At 44.9% G+C, this 24,853-nt stretch overlaps 1 protein-coding gene and 1 long non-coding RNA gene across 7 annotated transcripts in view; one reads left to right on the forward strand and one right to left on the reverse strand.

Moving 5' to 3' along the window:
- LOC117778717 (partitioning defective 3 homolog) overlaps nucleotides 1-24,853 on the reverse strand; it is a 198,154-nt gene that overhangs the window by 48,329 nt on the left and 124,972 nt on the right. For 3 of the 6 annotated variants that reach the window (XM_034614475.1, XM_034614473.1, XM_034614472.1), the window contains 6 exons: nucleotides 23,115-23,301; nucleotides 22,175-22,320; nucleotides 20,971-21,016; nucleotides 14,751-14,977; nucleotides 13,073-13,331; nucleotides 6,881-7,009 (listed from right to left, as the gene is read on the reverse strand). In XM_034614475.1, the coding sequence (XP_034470366.1) occupies nucleotides 6,881-7,009; nucleotides 13,073-13,331; nucleotides 14,751-14,977; nucleotides 20,971-21,016; nucleotides 22,175-22,320; nucleotides 23,115-23,301 (994 nt within the window). Of the gene's footprint in view, nucleotides 1-1,637; nucleotides 1,712-6,880; nucleotides 7,010-13,072; nucleotides 13,332-14,750; nucleotides 14,978-20,970; nucleotides 21,017-22,173; nucleotides 22,321-23,114; nucleotides 23,302-24,853 lie in introns of all 6 variants that reach the window. The other 3 variants (XR_004616833.1, XM_034614474.1, XM_034614476.1) reach the window with 3 other exon arrangements.
- Nucleotides 470-20,583, forward strand: LOC117778726. Its single transcript, XR_004616836.1, has 3 exons — nucleotides 470-482; nucleotides 8,154-8,158; nucleotides 20,465-20,583. It is a non-coding gene; the product is annotated as an uncharacterized LOC117778726 (long non-coding RNA).

Consider the following 24,853-nt stretch of genomic DNA (forward strand, 5'->3'; position numbering starts at 1 on the left):
ACTGATGAGGCTCGGTTCAAATCTACAGGTAGCTTAGCTCCGATAATGAAGAAAGACGTTCTGCATGATACAGGCAGAGAAAACTATATATTTAGTTCTGCTCAAGAACTGTATGAATAGAAATGAAATACTTATTGAATCTTGATTAAAAGTGTTTTAGTAGTTGAAGGACAAGTGTGGAGCCACATCACCGATACGATTTAGTTTCACAACACGTTATGTTTGCTAGGTTTTCATCTGGGATTCACACTGGTTCAGAGTTTTTAAGTTAGATAAATTAGCTCCAGACCACGTTTCATTTTGAAAACTTTAAATCCGAACTGACAGAAAAGTATTTCATCCCTTGTTACTATAGACACAGATTATTTCTTGCACTTGGCCCAAACTCTGTTCTGGATGAACGTTGTTGTTTAGTAAACACCTTTATTAAATGAAAATGTACGAGACGTGAGGTAAATCTCAGGAGTCACATCGACAAAACCGTCTGTGACGCACAACAGCAACATCTGCGAGTGATTGTTTGTTCTGCCTTCTCAACTTTCCATTACAGAGCAGAGAGAAGCTGTGGAGTCTATTATTTATGTTTTTTCCCCCCCCAATGAATAATACCATAAACAATGCATAATGGACTCTCGCCCCCACAACACCTCGAACAAGGAAAGCACTTTGTATTCACAGAGTGCCGGTAATGTATAGCTGCCCTCGTTACACACACACACACACACACACACACACACACACACACACACACACACACACACACACACACACACACACACACACACACACACACACACACACACACACACACACACACACACACACACACACACACACACACACCTCTGACACCTCTCTGTCTCACGGCTAAATCACACACACTCTTTCTCTTCAGGCCATTATCTTGTGAATAACTGGCAACACGATTTTCTACAGCGGGGGGGACTACCTTTTGCGCAGCCCCATAATTACTGCCTTGCCAATTATCAGAGCTTTACAACTACCAATTATCACACTGCTCTCTTTTCTCCAGGCCCCTTTTTAATGGCGGCGAGAAAGCGAATGGGACAGCCGCAGTGGTGCGGAGGTAGGGGGTGGTGGGGGGGTGGGGGGGTAGCAACTTCACAGAACACTCAGCGGGGCTAAAATCGGAAAAATGCTTCCTCCAGAAAATGTGCCTGCTGTGCATAATGAAACAATACGTCTGAAAGGGACGGCTCCTCTTCGGAGGGAGCAAGGTGTGAATAATAAATGGATGGAGAAATACTTAGAAACATCTAAATACGTCTGGTAATGAACTTGATGACTAACAGCTCCTCCCCACCCCCACCACCACCCTGGACAGGAGTAACAGTCTTTTCAGCAAAATGTAAACTTACTCCAACAACTTCACCCATGTCACATGGACGCTCGTGGACCTGCACACTGCGTCTGCACTCTTTGTAGACTAAGCAATTATCTAATGGTGCAGAAGGAAGCGGGGCCCTTAAGGGGATCTATCTTTAGAGCCACAGGGAAAAACAGGGTTTTCCATCAGAGAAAGCAGCAGCAGCAGCAGGAGCAGTAACAGCAGGAGTGGGAGCAGCTACTGATTGTATACACAAGCACAGTGGCTGATAAGATAAGGCCAGACATACCAATCCAGAGCATGACCTTCTCTGTGCAGCCCCTTCCCATGACGAGGCAGCGGACAAGTCAACGGGGACGGCTTCTGAGTGAGGAAGGACGCAGCTTTGACACAGTTGTGTTAGGTGACAAAAGATATGAAAGATCTTGTGATTGGAAGTGTTGAAGACAGAGCAAGGACGACTACAATACAGTGTATGCAGCATTATTATATTATCCAGTGATTTGTAGATTAATTATATTGATTTGATAGCATTTATGTTTTGTCTGCAAAATTTCATTAGGGTGAAAAACAAATCACCTTTGGCTCAAGGAAATGAACTCAAACAACAGAGGGAAGTACAAGGATAATCTTACAAAGAGATTAATTCAAATAATCAAATCAATTTTCCGTTCAGCTCATTATTTTCATATTAAAGGCAGATAGAAGAAAACAACAATCACAGTTGATCACAACTATTAAAAACAATGAGACGAAAATCTTTTAAGATACGAAAATAGAAAACCCCAAAAATGTGAAAAATCAAACACAAACTTTGCTTGAAATTTCTAATGTCTCGAACAAATGCTCTCATTAGCCCAGCAGCCTGTTTGTAATATAAATATAATTTGAAACAATGGTGACTTGAAATAGACGGTAGAAGCAGATAATGTTGTTTGAGTGGTTCACTATATATTTTGCGGCAGAACTCACGACAGCTTGAAGGTCGTCTCAGATCCAATGTGACGCCGCTGCGCTCTATTCTTTTCAATGGCCACACTATGACCAACACTCGTGTCTCCAATAGAAACAAAGCTTCCAGAGGGACACGCGACGCACAGCGGAGGAAAACCTCAACTTCTGTGTGTCAGAGTTCCTCAAACGATATGACACAAGTTTGTGTGCATATCGAGAACTCGGGAGGAAAGTTACATCATGACAACAGAGTCAAGTAGGATTGTCATGTGTGTTTTAAGAGTCCTGCAGCTTGTTGCATGCAGAGGAAACTCTGCCCACTTTGCTCTGAACCCAGCAGCAACCATATTCAAACCATTGGCAGTGGGGGCGCCATGTGCTGAAACGCATTTTCAATCAGAAAGAGCCGTCAGAAAATAATTCAAGGTAACTGGTGTGAATCCTGCGTGATTTACTGTTGCCAGCCTCCACGAAAGCTTTTCAAACATCTTCAACTTTTCGGAGGAACATTCAAATCCTGTCGATTAAACGTCCGGCAGAGTTTTCCTCCCAGACGGAATCAGGATATTTGGCCACGTGGGCCAAAAAAAGCTCCGCAAAGACAATCACGCTGATTGAAATGGGACAGGAAGGAAAAGCACACTTGGCCTAATCACTGCCCTCAGTCCCAAAATATTTGTGCAAGGAAAAACCTTGATGAGAGATGAAAACACTTCTCAGCGTGAAGGGTAAGTGGTCGGAGGAGAGTCGGAGGTTGGACAAAGAAAAGAGCATCGCAGGAAAAAGAAGGGGAGAGGCCACAGATAAAAGAGGAGAGAAACGGCAGGATGGCACATTATAGTTTAAAAAAGGTGTTTGGCGAGTGACCTTTCTACCACATGGAGCCAGAACAATGGTCCATTATGTGCTATTGTACCCACTGTGTAATAAACCTTCCTTTTTAGCGACAATGCTGACATGAGTGATAGAGCACGGAAGAAAGGCAGGAAGCGAGTGAAGGAAGAAGGTCCAGCAGGATAAGAACTGCTGCTGAAAAAAATCCTTTTCTGGATTGATAACGCAGGGAACCTTTTGTGGTCCCAGTGAATAAAGTTGAAAAACTTGCAACGTTCTCCGAGGTGGAAACTGCAGCACTTCGATAATTCATACGGGTCCAAGCAGCTACGCAAAAAAAGTCCAGGAAATGACGATGTGCATTTGGATTTTATGAAATTTCACTCGGACAAATGACTTGAAGACCGTACAGAACACCGGCTCCTTTATGGACTGAGCTTTTTGAACGTTTTGCCGTATGACTGCCTCTTAAAGCACAAACTGGATTTACACACAGACTGATGTGGTGAGTGTTTCGTGCTTTAGTTCACAAACAGCTCTGGCAAAACAAAGTGTTGTCCTGTAAGTTTGTGTTGGCTCTTTACGCCACAGCACAGGCCAATGTCATCTGGCCGCCGACTGTGTGTCGGCCAATCAAACCGCTGCAAATACCGATGACATGAAGAAAAACGTGATTTCTGTCCTAAACAGCAAAGATAAGGAAAGTAAATGAGCTAGTCTTATCTTTTCATCGATCTGAAAGACATTAGACTTGGCTAATACCTTTATTAGTGGAGTCAAAGCCTCCTTTGCTCCTATTTTAAACCTTCTCCGTCCCAAATATGTGATTTGTTGTCCTTGAAAGTCCCAGAATGTCCTAAATGTCCTAAATGTCCCTTATCCCTCAACCTACAATGCTGCCCTTTCATCCCGTCCCAGGAAATGTAACAACACTTCACGTGACAACAAGAAATTCGATGACTCAGCCCCAGGTGACTACTACGACTAATGAGTGTTGTTACGACAGTTAATGAACAATCAGAAATCGATGTTCTTGTCAATGTCGCCAAGAGTTTAAACGACTAAGATTCCCGAGCAGTCAGACCTGGAGAAGCCTCTTGGACGATTCCACAATCGAGCCCATTTGCCTCTGGCACTTTTCACACCTGCTATTAACGTCCGTCGCTGCAGTTTCACATTGAATCCAACGTATATTTTCCTTTTTCATCTTCTCGGACACACTTGTGTCGTCAGACTGGGTAAAAACAACATATCTTGGTCTTCGTGTATAGAAAAAACGTACGTCTCCTGTGACCACTTGGTTTGGATCTCACCTCCTCGCTCTTTATGCAGATAAACACGTGATCGGATCGCTCAGGAGGACGGATGTTAACACCGGGTCTCAACTCAGTTCTTTGATTCAACTGTTCTCTGATCACACCATGAGCAGGATGCAGGTCCGCTATCTGACTGAGGACCAATACATTACACAACACGGTACCTTCACATTGACAATGAACACTTACCTCCACACAGCTCGTGCATGTGTTCTTCTCTTTAAATTAGCATATAGAATCCCCTGCAAACATCCCTGCACTGTCTGGGTTGTCTGTCTAGATTTGCTTGAGTAGCTGGGGGTTGAAATCCACGGGGACCTGAGATTTAAACCTGCTTTCCATCTAGTCAATCACAGCTGGATTAACCACAGCCTTTGGCAGAGGCCAATCAATAGGTGCACTGCAGCGAGGTGCCAAACCCTCACAGCTGAACCTTGGGGGAGCAGCTTGGGCGAAACACAACTAACTAGATTGTTGTTTAAAAGCGAAGGAGCCACAGACTGCCGCGTCCTCAGCGGGATCTTCCCGTCAATATCGGCGTTGTTTCAGCTGATGGTTAAATCCAAACAACAGGCGAGCTTGTGCTCTCCGGATGCTATGGGACGGGGGGGGGGGGGCACGGTTGGTTGGAGTGAGTCAAACTCCCAACGCTGAACAAAATAATTAATGCATCGACTTCAGAACCGCTGTCAGACAATCCCAAGATAGTTCCTGGCCCGTGGATGCCTACCTGCATTTAGCTCATTCTGGTTTCTCAGCCACTATTTTGCCTGATTTCCCTGAGCTCCCTCTTTGCCCTGAGCTCTGCACGACAAAACTGTTATACGCCAACAAACAACAGAACAAATAAACACAGAAAATAACTGACCCAGTTCCTGCAGACGCCCTGTCCCCGGGATAAATCTTGGAAGATAAAGAAACTGGTTTAAAAATACTAGAGCAGTTTGGTGAAACTACTTATTTTGTGGGGAAGGCTTAAATTAACCTGAGAGCCGATAATACATTCATTGTCACAAGAAGGAAAATGTGGATTTTTTTAATACTGAAAGACTGAAAAGCTTCAAATCTCACTGACAATAATCTGATTCAAATTCCGGATATAACCACAATTAACCGACTGAATCCGCTGTGTCCGTTTCCCATGTTTGAAATAAGTGTTCCAGGTTTCCGAGGTCCGGCGTGGTTGAATCTCCATCGCAACAATAAACGCATGCGACTTTAACATTTGAGGTCTGGAAAAACCGCGGAGAAGCCACGGACTTGATTAACATACAAAGCGACCGTTCTGAACTTTCAACGATATCCAGCGGAACAACCGAAATCGTCTGACGTGGCATTTGCGATAACCTCATGCCAATTAAAAATAAAGCCTCGGCTATTATCGTATTACTGGACTATCTGCTCTGCAGGCGTAAAGAAAGAATTACAAACCAAATTTTCATAACGGGCAACTGAGGGGAGTAATGACTCCTGCCCCTACACCGAGAGCAAGGGAATTAATTAGCTGGCAGGGCTGTAATGGCCTTGGCATTTACAAACCGCCGCCACAAAAAAAAACTGGCGCGGTGCCCGCCTGACATTTAGTTTGGTTAAAAGAGCGAGACAGAGGTGCACCGAGGAGGAGACTCGGGGCTGTTTGGTTTTGGGCAACGAGCCGAAGACAGCAACAGACTCAGAGTTTACGTTCTTTCTCTCCCCCCCCCCCCACCACAAAATCCTCTTCATTGTTTTTTGTGCAGAAGTTGGTGTCATGTACAAATGGCGAGAGTGTTAACAGTGATCTGTGCTTATCAATTACAAAAAAACACATTGAAATGGAGCTGTTGCACGTAACGGTATGTTAAAACAGAATTGACCCCGTTGATATCGTCTATAAAAAGACACTTGAGGGAATTCAGGGACGAAGAGAAACGACTTTCCGGGGAGAAAAACCATCAGTTTGGAAACAGATTTCCAACAATGACTCCGTCTGTTTACCTTTGGCCACATGTTGCATATTAACTGACTTTAGAAAAACTAAGAATACATGAACGAACAGTAGATGAGTGAATCAAAGCACGGAGCAGCACTCAAGGCTTTAAAAGTCTGAAAAATGGATTTGTCGTCCACTAATTTTACTTTTTCCACTTCAGTGCGTCGAGAGAAGGAGACTCAGAGGAGTGAGGGAAGGCACAATTTTCTATTTGCACTTTCAGCACAAAGACCCAGGCTATTGAAACACATGGATTTTTTTAAAACTCAGAAACATTGCGAGTGATTCCCAAGAGCAAATCAAAAAAAGTCTTTGATTATCCACTTTGATTCTCACGCCTCAGTGGAGCTGCGAGGTTGACATCAGATCCCAGAGGAAAAACAAAGCCCAGCGACAGAAGGAACAGAAACATTTCAACATGACTCAGCAGAAGCAGAAGCACCACGGAGGTCTTACCTCTCCTGCTCCATCCTCATCTTCAGCGTGTCCTCCTCAGAAACCTGCGACTCCTCGGACCTCCACTTGCTGGAGCCTTTACGATCCAGCTTCTCCCCCGGACGCTCGTCTTTCCTGTGCTTCCCGAACCTGCATCACAAACACACACGAACGATTTTAAGACAATTAAATACTCTTTTAAAATTAAATCCAAGACATTTTAAGACCTTTGAAGGATCTGCAAAAAAAACACACTGAACCGATTTCCACAAAACCTGGTGGGACTCGAGCCAAAAGAAAAACATCAGGCATATTTAGGGATCTGATATCTACAGTAAGAGTGTGTGGAATTAAATTCTCATTCTTCTGGACTAGATGAGCCAAAAGTCACAAAAGCATCTCTCGAAAAACCTCGTAGATGATCTAAAACTAAGACATTCACATGTGATTGTATTTTTTATTCACAGGCAGCTAAACTGATAAAAATGCAAGACGTCTCTCTCTGTCCAGACTCGACCCAAAGTTCACTGATCTCACCTCAAAACTTTCACCTGCGATCACAAAAGCTCCCGGGCAGGTGCGACTTCACACTCAATCGAGCCCCTAAATGAACCAATCTGAAAAGTACGTCTCACAAGTTCAAACCCCATTCAGTTCGTTTAAAGTCGGGGGGGACGGGGGGAGGGGAGAGTGGTAAACGAAGGAGGTGTGGACGCGGCCCATCGCAGTAATTATATTCATAGGGAGGGAGTGACTCTGAGCGCAATAGGAGCCATTGCAGAGATATTTCAGCTTGATTGACTCAGTATAAAGCTGCAGCCTGTTGAAGAAATGACTTTGGCACCGCGCTCGCCTCCACAATGAGCCGCCATGATTATTCATGAGGAAATTGGTCTGCGGAGAATATCTATGACTTCTGAAGAGACAACGTACGTGCACGTGTGTGTGTGTGTGTGTGTGTCTGTTAATACCACAGACAGAAGACAGGGAACCAGAGAGAATAAAGAGAATGAACACACGCAAGAGAAACTCAATGAATGAAACATTAAAACCACAAACTAAACTACGTTGAAGAAAAGAAAGAGGAGCGCAAGAGGTGTTAGTGTGTGTCTGTGTGTGTGTCTGTGTTTGTGTGTGTGTGTTAATGTGTGAGATGATAGAAAGAAGCTGAAGGGAAGAGAAAGTCTCGGAATCAAAAGCAAACCAAAGAGGTAAAACACTGGGATTCGAGTGTGTTTACGAATTTAAGCGAACTGCCTCGATATGAATCAGAGAGAGAGAAGAACCTGTTGAGATGAGGTGTGTGTGTGTGTGTGTGTGTGTGTGTGTGTGTGTGTGTGTGTGTGTGTGTGTGTGTGTGAAACCATAGAGAAGAAAGAGACTTGAAAACAAGGGGAAATAAAGTAAATCAATGGCAGAAACACAGAGGAAAATAGGAAAAGGAATAAAAGCCGATGAATGTGCAGAGAGAAACCAGTGGTGCGAGTGTGTAGGAGTGTGTGAAACAGCGAGAGACAAAAGAGAGAAGAGACGACAACATCACTACGTGGGAAAAAGAGGTGAGAAGCAAAAAAAAAAACATGAATGAATGGAAGAGTGAGAGAAAAATACATATCGAAAAGTTAAACGAATCTTATGCAGCTTTTCAGACATGAACTGAAGTCCAGAGTCAGTTCCTCGGGACATTTTTCGGATCTTTTCCTGCAAGCCTCCGAGTTACATGTCCGGTAAATGAGTGAGTGCATGTGAGAATACAGCAGGAAAATATCCGGAATACAAATATCCCAGGATGAAAAGGAGGAGCCACACAGAAGACACAGAGGGAGACGTCAAACTGGAAAGACGACGAGATGCAAGAGCTTGCGGATGAGCTGTGAAGACAAACACTGAGCTTTCCCCAGCAGAATTTATACGTCACGTCCTGCCCTGAATTCCAGAGATCTCCCCCCACAGAGAACAGGTGTCGTCCACGAATCTCAGCAGTAAAGAGCAGTTTTACGACCTGTGTGAAGTCTGGACTGAACCTGCGAGTGACGACATATTCCAGACTTCCTGAGAGAAAGGATCCATTTTTTCCTGCACTGTGCAGCATCTTGGTGGCCGATGGACTGAAGCCCAAACGCAACAGAATCAAAGCCCTGCGGCAGAACATGTCTGGCATCACTTTGGCATCATTAGTAACACACACACAGACAGACACACACAGACACACAGACACACAGACACACACACACACACACAGAGATGCCGCCCGGAGCTTTGACGTCTGGTCTTGTTTTTTAACGCCATGTGCGGAGCTCACAAAAACATGTAACTAAGGCTTAAGCTGGCTTTTGTAAAAAATCATTAAACGTGACAGTGATTTGTTAAACTTGACACAGAAAGTTTCTCCAATGAAAATGTTTTATTGTATTAGACGATGAAATCTGAGACAGATTCCTATCAGACATGTGAACATCTCATGACGAGTGAAGGAGGTCGTCTGATTGTAAAAGACAAACTGAGTGGAAACCAGGAGATAGAAAAGAGGAGAAGAAACTGCAGCCGGGGGGGGGGGGGGTGTGTGTGTGTGTCTGTCGGGGGGGGTTGGGGTGTGGGGTGGGGTGGGGGGGGGGGGAGAGACCCAGAGACTAAGGTCCATTACCTGATTAATTTAACTGCGGCCGTCTGAAAGACTGACGGCTTTCTGTTAATGCTAAGAGCAGGAGCCATTTATCACGGCGGGAGATGGTTGACACTTTCTCTCTCCACACCACTAACTCTCATTAACAGCCCCTGAAAAAGACCCACAGCCTGACTCTCAATGTTACACACACAGACACACACACACAGACACACCAAGATTCATGACTGAAAAGGAAAACTTTGAAGAGGAGTCTGACTATAAACCATGACACGGGGGCGTTTAATAATCGTATATTCCGGGCACGGTTGGGTCCGCCCCTTTTCTCTCTCGCGAGCCCCGGCGCCGTTGATAAAGCGGCTTTGACGTGTTTCTGTGGTTTGAAAAAGACAACTTCAAAATGTCAAGGATTCAGCTCACTCACTTCCACAGGACCACCTGTGTGTCACTGGCAGCACATTTAACAGCGCGAGGAGGGAAAGCGAGTCGGCCACTTGTTGCCGTGGGCGAGTTCGGGAGGCACGTTGCTCCCTGAAATATGGTCCCAGTGTGAGGGCCTTCGTGAAAATGTCAACGACGCCAGTGATGAATGCTGGTCCCACGTTCACCCAACATTTTAAATCACGCCACAGAGCATTAATAAAGTTATTACACGGAGAAAGTAACTGAGTGTATCTGTCACTTCTCATGCGAGTGAAACTCTTCCACCTTTCTAGGATTCTATGATTCTATAATTCTATAATTCGATAATGGGGCCACTCGCCACAGCTTCAGTTGCAGACGCAGCCTGATGGAGACGCACGGAGTCATATCAACACAACATAAATCTCACTTAGAGCTTATATCTGTAAGAAGAAAGGACTCTGCTTGTCGTTAAATGATTTTAAAAGGACACATCATCAGATTACTGTGTCGCTCAATGTCCGTGATACTAAAACACACCCGACCGCAGACAGCGACAACTGCCTCGCAGTGTTTCTCCTCCTGTAGCACATCATGAAGCTTGTCACGGCGCGAGTCTTTTTCTGAGTTCAGGCTTGTTCACTTGTTCATGGCGACGGCGACAAACACGCATGCACACACACACACACACACACACACACACACACACACACACACACACACACACACACACACACACACACACACACACACACACACACACACACACACACACACACACACACACACACACACACACTGAAACCACTGCAAAATTAGCGCAGGCCTCGATATTTCTGGGCAGCGACCATCTTCGCCGATGCCAAGCTAACAGACTGGGTGTTGCTTCTGAGTCCAAGTGATGATCAGAGAGAGAGAGAGAGAGAGAGAGAGAGAGAGGGAAGGAGAGAGAGAGAGAGACAGAGAGGGGGGGTGAGGGAGAGAGAGAGAGAGAGAGAGAGAGAGAGAGAGAGAGAGAGAGAGAGACAGAGAGGGGGGGTGAGGGAGAGAGGGAGAGAGAGAGAGAGAGAGAGAGAGAGAGAGAGAGAGAGAGAGAGAGAGAAGGAGAGAGAGAGACAGAGAGGGGGGGTGAGAGAGAGAGAGAGAGAGACAGAGAGGGGGGGTGAGAGAGAGAGAGAGAGAGAGAGAGAGAGAGATGGCTGCAGAGTTGGCAGGTTGTTGAGTTGGCAGGGGTTGATGGTAATGAGGCTTTGATTGGGAGTGTGAGGCCTTCGAGACATGAGAGGGTCAGGCAGTGGAGCTCTGTTGATCTCACACAGACACACACACACTCACTCACTCACAATCACACATATACAGTTTTCCGACTTCTGCTGGCCTCCCACTCCTGATCCTCCCTCCTACATGTAAACACAAATCAAACACAAGCTCCTTGACACTCCTACAACAAAAACTTTCACTCACACACACACACACACACACACACACACACACACACACACACACACACACACACACACACACACACACACACACACACACACACACACACACACACACACACACACACACACAGACTCACTCACTCACTCACTGGGAGCTCTTGTCACGCAGTAGAGACACTCAGAGGAACTAACTGAGTTGTGCGACAGGGCTCCACTTTTAAAAACCGGTGAAGTTCATTCTCGACACCTCCATCTGTTTGGTTTGGGGCCATCAGACACGTTTTCATGTCATTTCATCATCACGTGTCGACACCAACACGAGAGAAACATGTAAATATCTGGTAACTTGTTATTTTTGAAACTTTAACTTGAAACAAAACTCTTTTCTTGGCTCTTTTACATTAACCTGCACTGCACGCACACACCTACACCTGCCCCCATTGGATGGAACTAGCTGTCAATCATCCAGGATCCTCCCCCTGCAAAGTGCTTCATGGTCTATGTGACGCACGAATGAACCATAATTTACCAACTGAACATCAGCTGCGATGGTGAAGACTTGAAACTAGAGATTGAGACATAGACTCCTGAGGAAAATCTAGAATCTACGTCCATTTTGGAATCATCACGTTGACCTTTATGTGAATTATTCCTTAAAGTTGAGCATGTGATCCAGACCAGACGCGCAGATGGGCCGAATACATCTCATTATTCAGGAGCACGCAGCCGCCTGTGCCAGTGAACACTGGCCGTCGATCACACGGGCAGTCGCACGGAGTTCTAATGGAGCGGATCTGATGTGGCCAATATTGAGCCAATCACGGCGCCATAACACTGATGTTATGGCACGGCACACCAATCATTATCGTCAGGGAGGTGGAGAGGGTGTGAGTGAGAGCGACGGGGGTAACGGCAGTGTGTGTTTGTTGGCGACCGTATTGTGGGTTTGTGTGAACACTCAGTGTGTGTGTGTGTGTGTGTGTGTGTGTGTGTGGATTTGATTTAAACATATTTCTGCATGTATTTGCAGTTTGTCCACTTCACTGACTCCTGCAAGGTCTGTGGGAGTAAAAGACGTATCTCTGTGTACGTGTGTGTTCCATACTAATTATTACTGTGTGCGATTTTTGTCCATGTGCATCCCACTGATTACTCCACTGTGTGTGTGTGTGTGTGTGTGTGTGTGTGTGTGTGTGTGTGTGTGTGTGTGTGTGTGTGTGTGTGTGTGTGTGTGTGTGTGTGTGTGTGTGTGTGGCCCTGATTTCCTTCCATCTCCTCTACAAGTAAACTAGTGGAGTCCTGATGACTTCAAACCTGAAGACCAAGCAGTAAATTCCAAGTGTTTTCATATATTTAAAAGACACAAGTATATGTCAAAGTACAGATACGTCTCTAGTTTAGGAAAGTTGTGTGCGAACGTTGTGTAATGGAGGAAAAGATAAAACAGCAGACGTGTGAAAAGAGAAAGACAACACAAGATAAGCTCTGAGTACACTGCAAACCCACACTGCGTCTCACACAGTTGCAAGTCGATTGTGTACTTAACTCTTGAACAATCAGGAAAAGTTTTGAACGCAAACATTTCATCTCCACGTTAAATAAATATCTTAAAAAATTTAAATCAAATTGAGTTATGTATTTTTAATGAGGGGCCCTTTTGGCCAGCAGCTCTGCAAACACACTTTGTGAGAAGCTGATTGGGTGAAAGACACATTTTTCTGTCCACAGTTTTTAAAATCTTACCTGAACATTTCTCCGAGTCCCTTCAGCATGCCCTTCTTGGCTTTTCCCTTGTCTCCTTTGTCTCCTTTGTCCTTCTCCTTCCCTCCCTCCTGCCTCTTCTTCTCCTTGCCTCCCCTCTCCTTGTCCTTCTTCTTCTCCTCTTTGGTGCGGTTGGTGCCGTTGACCAGCGGCTTCTCCGTGCCAGAGAGCGGCGTCAGGTCGGCCATGGTGGACACAGAGTCCCTACCCGAGCGTGAACTCTCCTCTGTGTCCTCCTCCACTGGAGACGGGGGAAACGAAACAACAGACGAACGAGTCATTTTTGCAGAACTAGGACACGCGTGAAAAATCAACGAGCCTAAAATAGTGAAAATCTATACGTCTGGTAAATGTACACTCATGTCTCCAAAGTGTCAAAAGGAACCCAACACAATTTAACAGCGTTTGTCAAGTGACTGAAGAGCTCTGCTCCGTAATGAGGTATTTATCACTGGGGACCACGAGCACGCGATGAAAAACATGAATCGATGTTTGATGCCACGATGTGACAAGTAACTCAAATGAAACATGACGCTCAGTTGAAGACATCTAACAGTTTGGGCTTTAAAGTGGAGCTGTAGAATCTAAATCTTGAAAATGATGGCGTAAAAGATTAAAAGGATTCCTGCACCTCAGAGTCTCATTTCACCGACTTTGAAAATATATCCCTGTTTGGTTTTTCTAATGTAAAAGAACTTGGGCTTAACCTGAATGAATCAAGATGGACGACGTGGCTCCACTTCCTGTCACTATCCATTAACGAAGCCAAAACCTCCTGGATACAAACACTGCCATCTTGTGCCAATGACGTAATTTGGAGACAGGGGGGGGATGTGTCATCAATCAAATAGCATCAAATAACTAATTTAAACCAAACTTATCAGGAACATAAAGACTTGAACATCTTTGACGTGTCTTTAACTTTGTAGTCTGGTCCCGTCCACTAACATGGAGGAGGTTTATAACCAAAACACGGCCGATTGAGACGCTTTAGCTTCACTTTTAGAGAGCTGCAGATTATTTGATGCTATAAAAACGGGGATAACATTTATGATTGACACTTGTATCCAGGATATTTAGTCTTCATTTCTGGATGGTGGGAAGAAGTGGAGATGGGTCATCCATCTTTATATATCTTTATTGTCTACGACCCTTATGTACGGTCGACGCTCTGGAGGAAGATGGGAACACTCGTGACTAATTTCCCTGCAGGAGGCCGTGAATCACAGGCTTCACTCTTGAACCGTCCCGTTCAAGGTGCCTCACACTGACGTGTAATGTATTTTCGGATCTCGTCGGGTAGACGGTTACATCCTGAGTCAGCAAAATGCCATGGCCACAAGCAGCCGGATATTAAGCATTAGTCAGAACGCTGTCACGCTCATGCACGGGCACAGAGAGGCACATCAGGGTTTTAATGGCCGACACGGTTGCCGTGACGATGCTTGTTAGAAATCATCACCGCGGTGTTAGTAAATCATAATGCAGACATCAGTGAAGTCATCAATGTGTAATTGTACCAATGTTTTCTGAGGGACACTGACCGCACTCCCCAGATATGACACCTGAGCCGTGTGGGGATCGAACCTGTGACTCTTTTCCCAGACTGATGAACAGTCTTGTTAAACACCAGGTAAAAGTGGAACACGGGATATCTTACGCGTCTCCATGCCCTCGTCGTCCTCCTCCGCCGGAGCCGGTCGGTCGTACGACTTGTCGATGGCGGCCCTGAAGCTCTCGTTGCAGCCACGCCCCCGGATGATACGGGGGCGTGGCCTGTGGAAGGGGAGGTCGCCGTTGAGCGTTACCTCGGCAACAGCTGTCTGCAGGCTCTCGAGAGAGCTGGACTTCTTGAGGCCGAGCGAGGGGCCCACATCCCTTGTGGAGGAGCCTGATGGGAGGATACAGAGGTTTGTGCTGCAGGAACATGAACAATTTCAACCAGAACTACGACGATGATGATGATGATGAAGATGAAGATGACGGACGTGTTAATGAACTAATCAGCATTAATATTATATACTGAAGTATCTAATAACTAACTCCAGTCTATTTCTATTCTACAGCAACATCATCTAACCTCTTCTATCACGAGCTTTAAACAGCTCAACAGAAAAACTAATCAAACTTTTGGGGCAGTTCCTCCTGGAGACGGATCAAAAATAATCACAGCAGAAGTTCATCGATAACGTTGTAGACAAAGGATTAACTATCTTAACCAATTATTTCCTTGTTTCTTGCTCTATAAATAAAGTTATTATTACTATTTATATTATGATTATTATTAAATTGTCATTGATTATCAGAGGGGGGTAAAAGAGAATTGGAATTACTGCTGTGATTAGTTTTAAGCCGTCGATTAAGTGAAGGGTAACTAGTCGTTATTTATTTCCTAATCCACTTTATTTCAATTATAACAAAAGCAAAATAATAAACTACAATCTAGACGCTCTTCTGTTCCATTCTTTCCTCTTTTCTTTCCGTCTTCAAACAACCTCAAAGCACTTTTCTCTGTGACACGTCTTTACAATGATGAATAACTGAATCTGTCCAGAATCAATAAGTTCACATTGACCTTGGTTGTGATTGAAGTTGTGTTAAAACAGTCTCAAGGATAAAGGATGATGTCGTCGTGTCACAGGATGATTTAAGACGACGAGAGAGACTTTTTTTTTTTTTTTTTTTTGCACAAAAAATGTGACACATATTTCTCGACAAGCCACTTCCTGTTGACTCCACACGACTAACAGTAAAAGCCTCAGCGTGATTTCATGTTGAGTCACTTTGTTTACGCTCCAGCCGACCTCATCGTGACCCTGGAGACGAACGTCCTCTGCAAACAAACAAACCATCAGGCTGCTTTCTCTCGCTTCCCGTTCGCCCAGAAATTAAAAACGACACAACACAGATTACGAGACACTGCTTCTCCTTGTTCGATGCTTATTCCACGATTCAACGAGACAGACACTCGGTAGAGCTCATTCCTCTGAGTCCCCCTTAAATTCAATCAAGTGGCAGATAATTGCACACTCGTGGATATCAGTCCCCTAAATGCGCCTGGTTGTTTTCATCAAGATCCATGAATTATTCCCAGGGAAATGAAGCGAAAAGGTCCAAAAAGCACCTGATCCCATCATGTTAAAGAAAGAGATAAACAAATCCTGGATCTGCCCCTTTTTCTGAATCTGTCCCTAAAATAAACGACTTCTTTCTTGGCTCAAGAAATTCATTCCAGGAGGATTTTGCATAATCCGATGGTCCCAAGCAACCCCCCCCCCAAAAAAAACAACCAACCAATGGACCGGGGGCAAAAAGGTAATTAGGCCCATGGCTCTGCCCAATTAGACTAGAGCCATAAAGACAATGTGGCCAGTGAACATAGAACATAGAAACCATCTCATCCGAACAGAGGAGAATCATCTGCTCCACAAGAACCTGCCTCGTCTCAGAGGATAATAAGAAACTCTGACGTATTTAAACCCAGATACTTGTTTGTTTCACTGGGAAAGAAGCCGATCCATTGACAGTATGTGTGTGTCTGTGTGTGTGAGCTCGCGGTGGCACAGAGAATATTCTCCAACAGTACGTGTGGAAAAAGTTTTTCTTTCGCCAAGCCGACAGAAAAAGAACAAAAATGGAAAAACATGCCCGGAGAACAAGTGGCTGCCTCCCATTCATTCTCATCAGCCTGTCCGCTCCCCTTAGCGTCTCGCCGAGAGTCGGGCTGATGGCTTTTCACGCCGCACACCCACTTCATCTAAAGGCTTTGCCCGGCGCCTTTCACTCCAGTCACACTCCAGTGGCAGTCAGCAAAAAAAAAAGAGGATAATTTACACTGTGCTGGAGATCTGACGAACGGTATTTCATGTTTTTTTTAAAAAATACATGTGTTTCAAATGACCTGGGGATGAAAACTTGTGCGGTTCAGTCGAGGTCTGCTCGAAGGAGAAGTGGAAGAAATCCTGCTTTTGAGATCAAATATGCTGAATTGCACGCGTAGGGAAATTTGACAACGAGCTAAATGGGCTCTTTCAAAACGGGCGAGTGAGTTGTGAATAATCTGCGTGGCCGTGTTTGGACAGAGTGGACGCTCCGCTCCGCCTGCAGATAAACATGATCCTACAAAGCTTCCACGGTAGTTTACAACAACAACAAATACAGAGGAGTCGTGCAGCAGCTGGAACACGGACAGGTCAGATTGGTGCCGACACCAGACGGAAACTGGCAACAGCCGAGTTATTGATTCAGTCTGAACAAAGGAAATCACATAGAATTAGACTTCACCGCCTTTTGTCATCTCGATGAAGAACAATAACCGAAGCTGATCCAGAATCGTGCATCTGGAAAGGTGAGGAAATGCAGGAGGCCGTAATATTACAGCATCTTCCAAAATCTTAACATCATAGCATCATCTGCCCTGAATTAAATTACCACAGTGGCCCAGGTCGTGGGAATACTCTGAAAACAAGTGACCTTAATGGTAACGGACAGTTCAAATTCACATGGCACCTGAATGTTTCGATTTCATTCCAGTTTCCCAAACTTTCCATCTATGCTTTTTCTAAAAATGTCTATTTTCTCAGTATTTTATGACGATTTCTAATTTGAAAATTGACAAAATCGCTACCTCAGCACACTACACGACAAGCAACACACAACAAAGCCAAAAGTTGGTAAAACAAATGGAGTCAAAAACTTAAATGCAGCAATAATCCCAAAAATCTAAATTTCACAAATATCAAATAACGAATTCTGTTCAATATTTCCTACTTCCCCCAAACACAAGTGTATCCGATGTGTGAACTTTACAGGAATCACTCTCACACGGAGATTCATAATGTCTCAGGCAACAGTCCAGTATTGTCGTCCATCACCGACGTGTCCGAGTCCAACATGTGGCAACGGCCTGTGTCAATAAAACTCTCGGCCAATCACGGTTCGGGAGACGAGCGCTACCGTGTCCCGTCTCTCAGAGCTGTCTCTCGGTCTTCGGGTTTCCGAGGGATCGGCTGTGTTTCGGCTTCGGTAAATGGGCCGTGGATTATTTACACTTGGTGGAAGAGAACAAATTATTTTAACAAGTTGGTCGAGTGACGCCAGGGGCCCACGAGTGAAAATAAACCCCGGACACTTAAAAAACAACCAACAGGGGGAAATCTATTAGCCCGGAACATTAGGGACATTTACAGGGTGTTAAATTTCAACCTTCAGAAACACCTTCTTTACTCATAGAGTTCACATTTAATATCTAATAAACTCTCCCTCAGTATCTGCACCAAGGAAACCTGAAGATAGAGCGAGAAAACCGATGAAAAGGCAAATCACCGCAGTTCAGACGAGACAATGGAGCCTAATTAAACTTTCTTTGATTTGCAGTGCAGGCGGGGGGGGGGGGGGGGGGGGGGGGGATTACCAGCAGAAACAAGAGCTCTCATATCACTGGCACATTTTCATTTCACCTAATGAGCCCATTGAAGGCCTTCAATGACGTTAATTGGGGACCTGCATGAATCGTACAAACACGAGGTTCCTCTAAGAGAGTGTGAGCGGAGGAGGTTTTGTCAAACAGGTAGAGACAGAGAAACTGACACTGAGCCGATCAGCAGCCGATTCTCCACCGGCGTCACAACAGTGAGTCAGAGGAACCAGTCGCTGGAAATGATTTAATAAAACACTTGATTAATCGGTTTCATCAAAATGATAAATATTTGTAGTTTCTGGCTTTGACAGTGTGAGGTTTTGCAGATTTTTTCCTTTTCAAAATATGTGATATTTTTAACAAATATTACATCATATAATCAGAATTATCAGTAGAACGAGCTGCTCTCCAGTAGCAGAGGAAATACGACTTTAATGAAATTAGAAAATTTGGTCAAAACTAAATATTTTACTGGGGAGCTGGCAGGAAAAGTCTGAAAGCAGCTTGTGTCTTTCCCAAATTTTAACCAGGTTGTATTTATCGTCTAATTCAACCAAACTTTACTAACACTACAGATTTAGTTTGTGACAAACACTGTAGTTTTTCCTCAAAAGTACAACTGATTCATCTGCTGCTTCCATTTGGCAGGAATCTCCCATAGTGAATCCTCCTGTGATGGTTTTCCACACATGTTAAAATGTTTCGACAAAAGTATTAAAATACTGATCCAAGTGCATATTTCAGATTTTCAACCACACAACTTTCAGTCCTCCTCTCTCTCTCTCTCCCTCTCTTTCTCTACACTTCATTATTGAGCAACAGTTCAAAGCTGCACCTTCAAGTTCCCATGAGCTGCCCAAAGAGACTTTCTATCTCAAACTCTGAACCTCTCGTCTCTCTCTCTCTTTCTTCATCTTCCTTCAACTGGATCCGTCCTTCAGTCCAAGTCGCTGATTCCAGAGGCAGAACCTCTGTTCAGTCGAGGCGACAGTGAAAACACACGGGGCTTGACAATGACGGATGGCTCGCTGTCAGCTCGCTGCCTAAACCAAGGACAGAGTGCTTTCTCGACTTTCCCTCTCCACACACACACACACACACACACACACACGCACACACACTCCTGACACACACACACAAAACAATTAGTGCTACAGCCCCATCTGAGGCAAAAGGGAGAAAATCAAATCTGTAGTCACCCGACTGCTTTCACGGCCGTGTTCAGCAGCGACCTCAAACTGCGGCGAGAGCTGCAAGTCCTCGCTTCGCACTCTGACAAATTTGCCTTGTCAAGAGTGAGCACAGCAGCGAACGCCACGCAGATGCACAAAGAGCAGAGCGGTGGATAAACCTCCTGAAACATAATCTGCAAGTTCTCCACTGAATTTATATTTCTAGATCAATACGTGCAATTTGGAGCCTGTCACTGTTGTTCCTGTACAATTTGTGTCACCAGTTATGAATCGATCGGCTCCACCCGGCCGCGGACGCAGGCGGAGGTTCATTTGTAGTTCTTGGCACAAAACTCTTGCTTCAACCTTTGCAGTTAAAAGTGCTTCCAAAGAGGGTTTTTTATTATGAGTCGAGATATAAATACATCACATTCTAACTCACTATGCAGAAAGTGCAAATATGGATGGAGAGTGAATCTGATGATGAAGCGATGGAACTCGGTCGGAGGGGCGTAAGTTGGATTTGAGGCAGCAAACTGTGACTGTAAAGAATAAACTTTAAAGTTTGTTTCTGGAATCGGTTTTAAATTAAGATTTAATTAAGCTTTTCAATAAGCATATTTACAAAGCTCCTCCACGTTTACAGCACCTGTCACCTCAGTAAATCCAAGGTAATGCACATTTCCACAGCACGAATTCACTCAGACACATACTCAACACTCAAGAAGAAACAACTCCCTCATTTATTCCAATTGGTGCAACGATCTTTTGGTTTCTGTTTAGCTTCCTGCACAGGTTTCAAATTAAAAGCCTTTCAGCAGCTCTTGGAATTCAGTATTTCTGTTAGAGAAGCAGAGTTGAGTGTATTGCACATGGACTGTATATAAAGACGGAGCCATCTTGCTACAAACTTATCAGAACCACGAACACTTGAACCCACATCACGTCCAATAACATGGAGGAGGCAGAGTTTATGACCTATAATGCAGTCTGATGCTTTGGCTTCACGTCATGTCGTCCATCTTCATATACAGTCCATGGGGGTGCACTCTGTTGTAGTGTTGCTACTGGAAATGTACATCACACAGAATTCTACCATCCGAGCTGTGGGACATTATCTGAATATTGGCTTTTATCTGTTAAACTGAGATTTCACTAGAAAATGAAACATCTCAAAGCAGTCATTTAGAATTTGAACAAGTCGGATCTCCTGTTTGATTTGACTCATGAATCCTTTAACCACTTACACCCCCCCTCAGCGCCTGACATCAGAAATTCACCGGTCCTTACCTGCGTAGATGTCGGGACGAGGGGTGAGGTTAATCTCGTCGGCTACTGTTAAAGGAAGGGGGAGGGGGGGGGTAAAAGAAGGGGAGGGATACAAACATGTGGGGCTCAGTTAGTGCTCACGACATTCCGCATGCAACATCCAGGTAGCGCTGCAAACACATCACAAAACGGCTTCGTCTCAATTAGGATCGGACGCCATGCGAGACAGGGAGGGGCGGGGGCGGGGGGGGGGGTTAAGAGAGGAGTTTGAGGATAGCAATCAAGACTTGTTGTGATATCAACACGGCACAGAGCGGCAATCGGGTCTGGAAGATTAGATATGATTATAGAGAGCGCGAGCAGAGAGACAGCCAAAGCAATCAGCGACTGTTCGAAGCCATTTCAAGGTGAATCATCACGCTGGAGGTTCTTGACTTTGGGCGAGAGAGTCTGTTTTCACACAAAGAGGCGTCGGAATACATTTGAATAGAGGGAGAAACAAGGGGGGGGGGGGGCGTGCAGGGGTTTTGTGCTCAAGGTTACATGAGAGCTGATTCTTTAAGGTTTCACAGACTTTAAAGTAGCTGAGGGGCACAAATGACTTCATAGAAACACGGTGTTAAGAAACTCCTCATAAGCTAAAGCTTCTTAAAGCAGTTAACCCGACTGATTGTTCCCACGTGGAAAGAGGTGGAAGAAAATATTCATATTCTCATGTCTCCGTGTTGTTAGTTTGCAGGATTAAGGAGAAATTACTGCACAGATTATGAGGAAACTTGAATATTGCGGATATCGGGTTCAGGGAAGATCCCATTAACTTTAGGGGGCGGATCTGAATAAATGGGCGGAACCAGGAATTTTGTTTCCCATTCTCTGCAGCGTTTCCGACAGAATTAATTCAATCTATGGGGCAAACTAAACACCAGCTAAAGAGTGAAAGACAAGAGAGAGAGAGAACTGCATCGGGTGCAGCTGAAACTGAGGTCCGACCGTCAACGTGGACGGTAATAACTTCATGGACGATAGCGCGAGTGGACACATAGCGCCGCACATAGCTAAGAAATGCAGCAATGGAGCAAAAAAACAAGTTAGAGATCTCTGATTATGAGTAATGTAGATGGATGAAGCAGATCTGGAGAGAGATTCAGAGCTTGAGGGATGTAAAATCATCAAGCTTTTTTAAAAAACGCCTTTGATTTTGACAGAGTGGAGACAACGTTGTACCTAGATCCATGCTCTTGGACTTGCGTGTTTTGATGAGCTCCAGCTGCCCGGCGTCTCCGAACTGTTTGGTGCGTTTCTCCGACATGCTCTGGCGTCCGAAGCCTTCCCTCTGGAACGCTGGGTTATCTTCATCTGGAATCACGGAGCTGGATGGAGGGCGTTAAAGACAAGGAGACTGAAGTGTCACAAAACTAACAGGAAGGACCGGTTTCCTGCATCTTCTGAATAAATATGAGAAAAGGAAAGTTAATACAGATGCAGGGGGAAAGAGTGAAATGAGGATAAAAAGAAGAGAAAGAAGTTCAAGGATCCAACGTCTTTGATTCAAAGAAGGAAAAGAAGAGGATGAACAGGAGATGGAGAAAAATCTACAAAAGGATTCGAAGAGTTGAAAAGTGGAGGGAAAGTGGGAAAAGGGGAGAATTGGGGCAATGAGAAGAAGGAAGCAAGAAAAAACAAAGGGATGTGAGGAGACGGCATCGGGCTGAAAGAAGGTAAAACTGAGGACAGGGAAGTTGAGGCTGAAAGAGAAGAAAGTAAACGAGAGTGTGAAGCAGAGAAATTATGATGAATTATGAATGATTGACAGCATAGTGTTATGTTCCGTTAATAAAGATGGACGACGTGACAGCCCCCCCGAAGGTGAAGCCAAATCCTCCTGATGGCCCCCTTGTGGCTGGCAGCAGTACAGGTCATGGACCTCACCTCCCCCATGTTGGTAGATGGGACAGATGTGTAGCTGTTCGGTTGAGTTGAAGCTTAAACCCTAAATTCAAGATGGTGGCGTTCCATTGCATATTTTTACACAATGGGAGGAAGTGGAGACGTGTCGTCCATCTTTATTTACAGTCTATGACAGTTCAGCGAGTTCAGCGTTTAGTGTTGACGCTGCGTCTGACAGGCTGGAAGTGAAGCAAACCAGAGCTCGGGTTCGACCTACCTGTCGTTCTGAGCGGGCGGCGCTTTGGCCCACGGAGGCGTGGTGTCAGCGGCGAAGCCCACGTCGTCATGGGAGCTGGATGACGACTGGTCGGAGAGGTGCGGCGGGAGGAGCGGCGGCCGGTCGTCCTCGATGATCACAGTGTCGTTCTGCGGCATGTTGACGGTCGGCGAGAGCTGGTAGTTACCTGCAGGACACAAGATCGATTATGTTCCTATAATCTCCTCATTTATTTAAAGTAGCTCCCACATTCCTGGTTTCAACGTCATTCACACGCAAGCCAATGATCTAAATCGAACACATTCTTGAAACATCTTTTTACCATCACATCTTTTGCCTTATAGATCGTGGGAGGAAGTGGGGACGGGTCGACCACACAGTCTACGTTCCAGACGCCATTGCTACCGACTGAGAACGATGTAAACGTTTTAAACATGTGACGTTCTACCTGCAGGTGGACAAACCATCTCAACGGTGAATTATTTCCATAAAGATAAAGACGTGTGAAAATTAATTATGTTCATATGTCAGAACAAGCTCCAGGGAAAATGTAAGAATAATAACAACATAAAAAGTGTAGCTGGTCATTTTCTCGGACCCCGAGGAGAGAACGTATTAGTGACAGCAGGAAACTGTTGCAGTAAAAATACAAGTTTCCAAAAACATATTTTGAAGTCGAGTGAAACTGCTCCTGGCTAATCAGCTTACACCGAGCGCAGTTTGGCAGCCGGCACAATGGAGTTCCTGTGTCAAAACACTATGATTAATTCAAGCTGTGACCTCACACAAATAAAGATAAAAAAAACTCCGCTGTGCTGAGGGGAAAAATAAATAAAATCGTCTCTTTTTCCAGCCTCTGAAAAGCGAGGCTTAAAACCCCCCCCCATTGATATGCAGCGCATGACTTTGTCTTTAATCTGTATTTTGAAATTGGGTGCAGGCGGGGGAGGGGGGAGGGTGGAGGGGGGGGGCTCCTCGGCATGAAAAGAAGGCTTCATAAAAGCCGTGTGCACGGAGCTCAGGGGGAGAAGGTTGTTTGTCTGGAGGGAGCGTTTGGGCCTTAAAGCCGAGGACCTGGAGGTCTGAGCCAGGCGAGCACGGAGGGAATCAATGTGCTGCTGAGCGCTGCTGCGTCCGGCCGCTGTGGGTGAATGGCCTGGTGGCAATGGGAATGAATGGAGGGGACACAGGCGGGGGGGGAGTGGGGGGAGTGGGAGTGGGGTGGCGTGAAAGAGAGTGTGTGTGTGTGTGTGTGTGTGTGAGCGTAGTTTAAAAAGTCATTGTCAGTATTATTATATCCTCAAATACTGAGAAGCTACAAGTGGAAAGTTTTTCAGGATTTTTACTATGTGAAAGTGGAGAGACTTCATTTGAGGTTTCTGGTGAATATTCTGTTATTCTGGATCGTACCTCGATGATCTTTATTTTCATACATCCTTTTTAATAAATTACCACAAAGGCCAAAACTTGAGAATCTAAGTAAATCCAAAACTATGGATTTTTGGGGCCCGTGCACATATCGATATTCAGAATAAAAGAAATTGACAATGATTTTATATATATATTTAAGAGCATAAGATAGAAGTGTCTATTATTGTGTGTTTTTAAATGAACCTTTACCCTCAAACACACACAACAAGTGAGGCGGCATTGACACAAGTGTGTGAGTTCATGCACTTAACCCTGTTAAGACTTTCACTACATCAACTACAACTGTTGCACTGTGTGTGTGTGTGTGT

This window comes from Hippoglossus hippoglossus, chromosome 17, assembly GCF_009819705.1.
Source record: "Hippoglossus hippoglossus isolate fHipHip1 chromosome 17, fHipHip1.pri, whole genome shotgun sequence".
Lineage (NCBI taxonomy): Eukaryota > Metazoa > Chordata > Actinopteri > Pleuronectiformes > Pleuronectidae > Hippoglossus > Hippoglossus hippoglossus.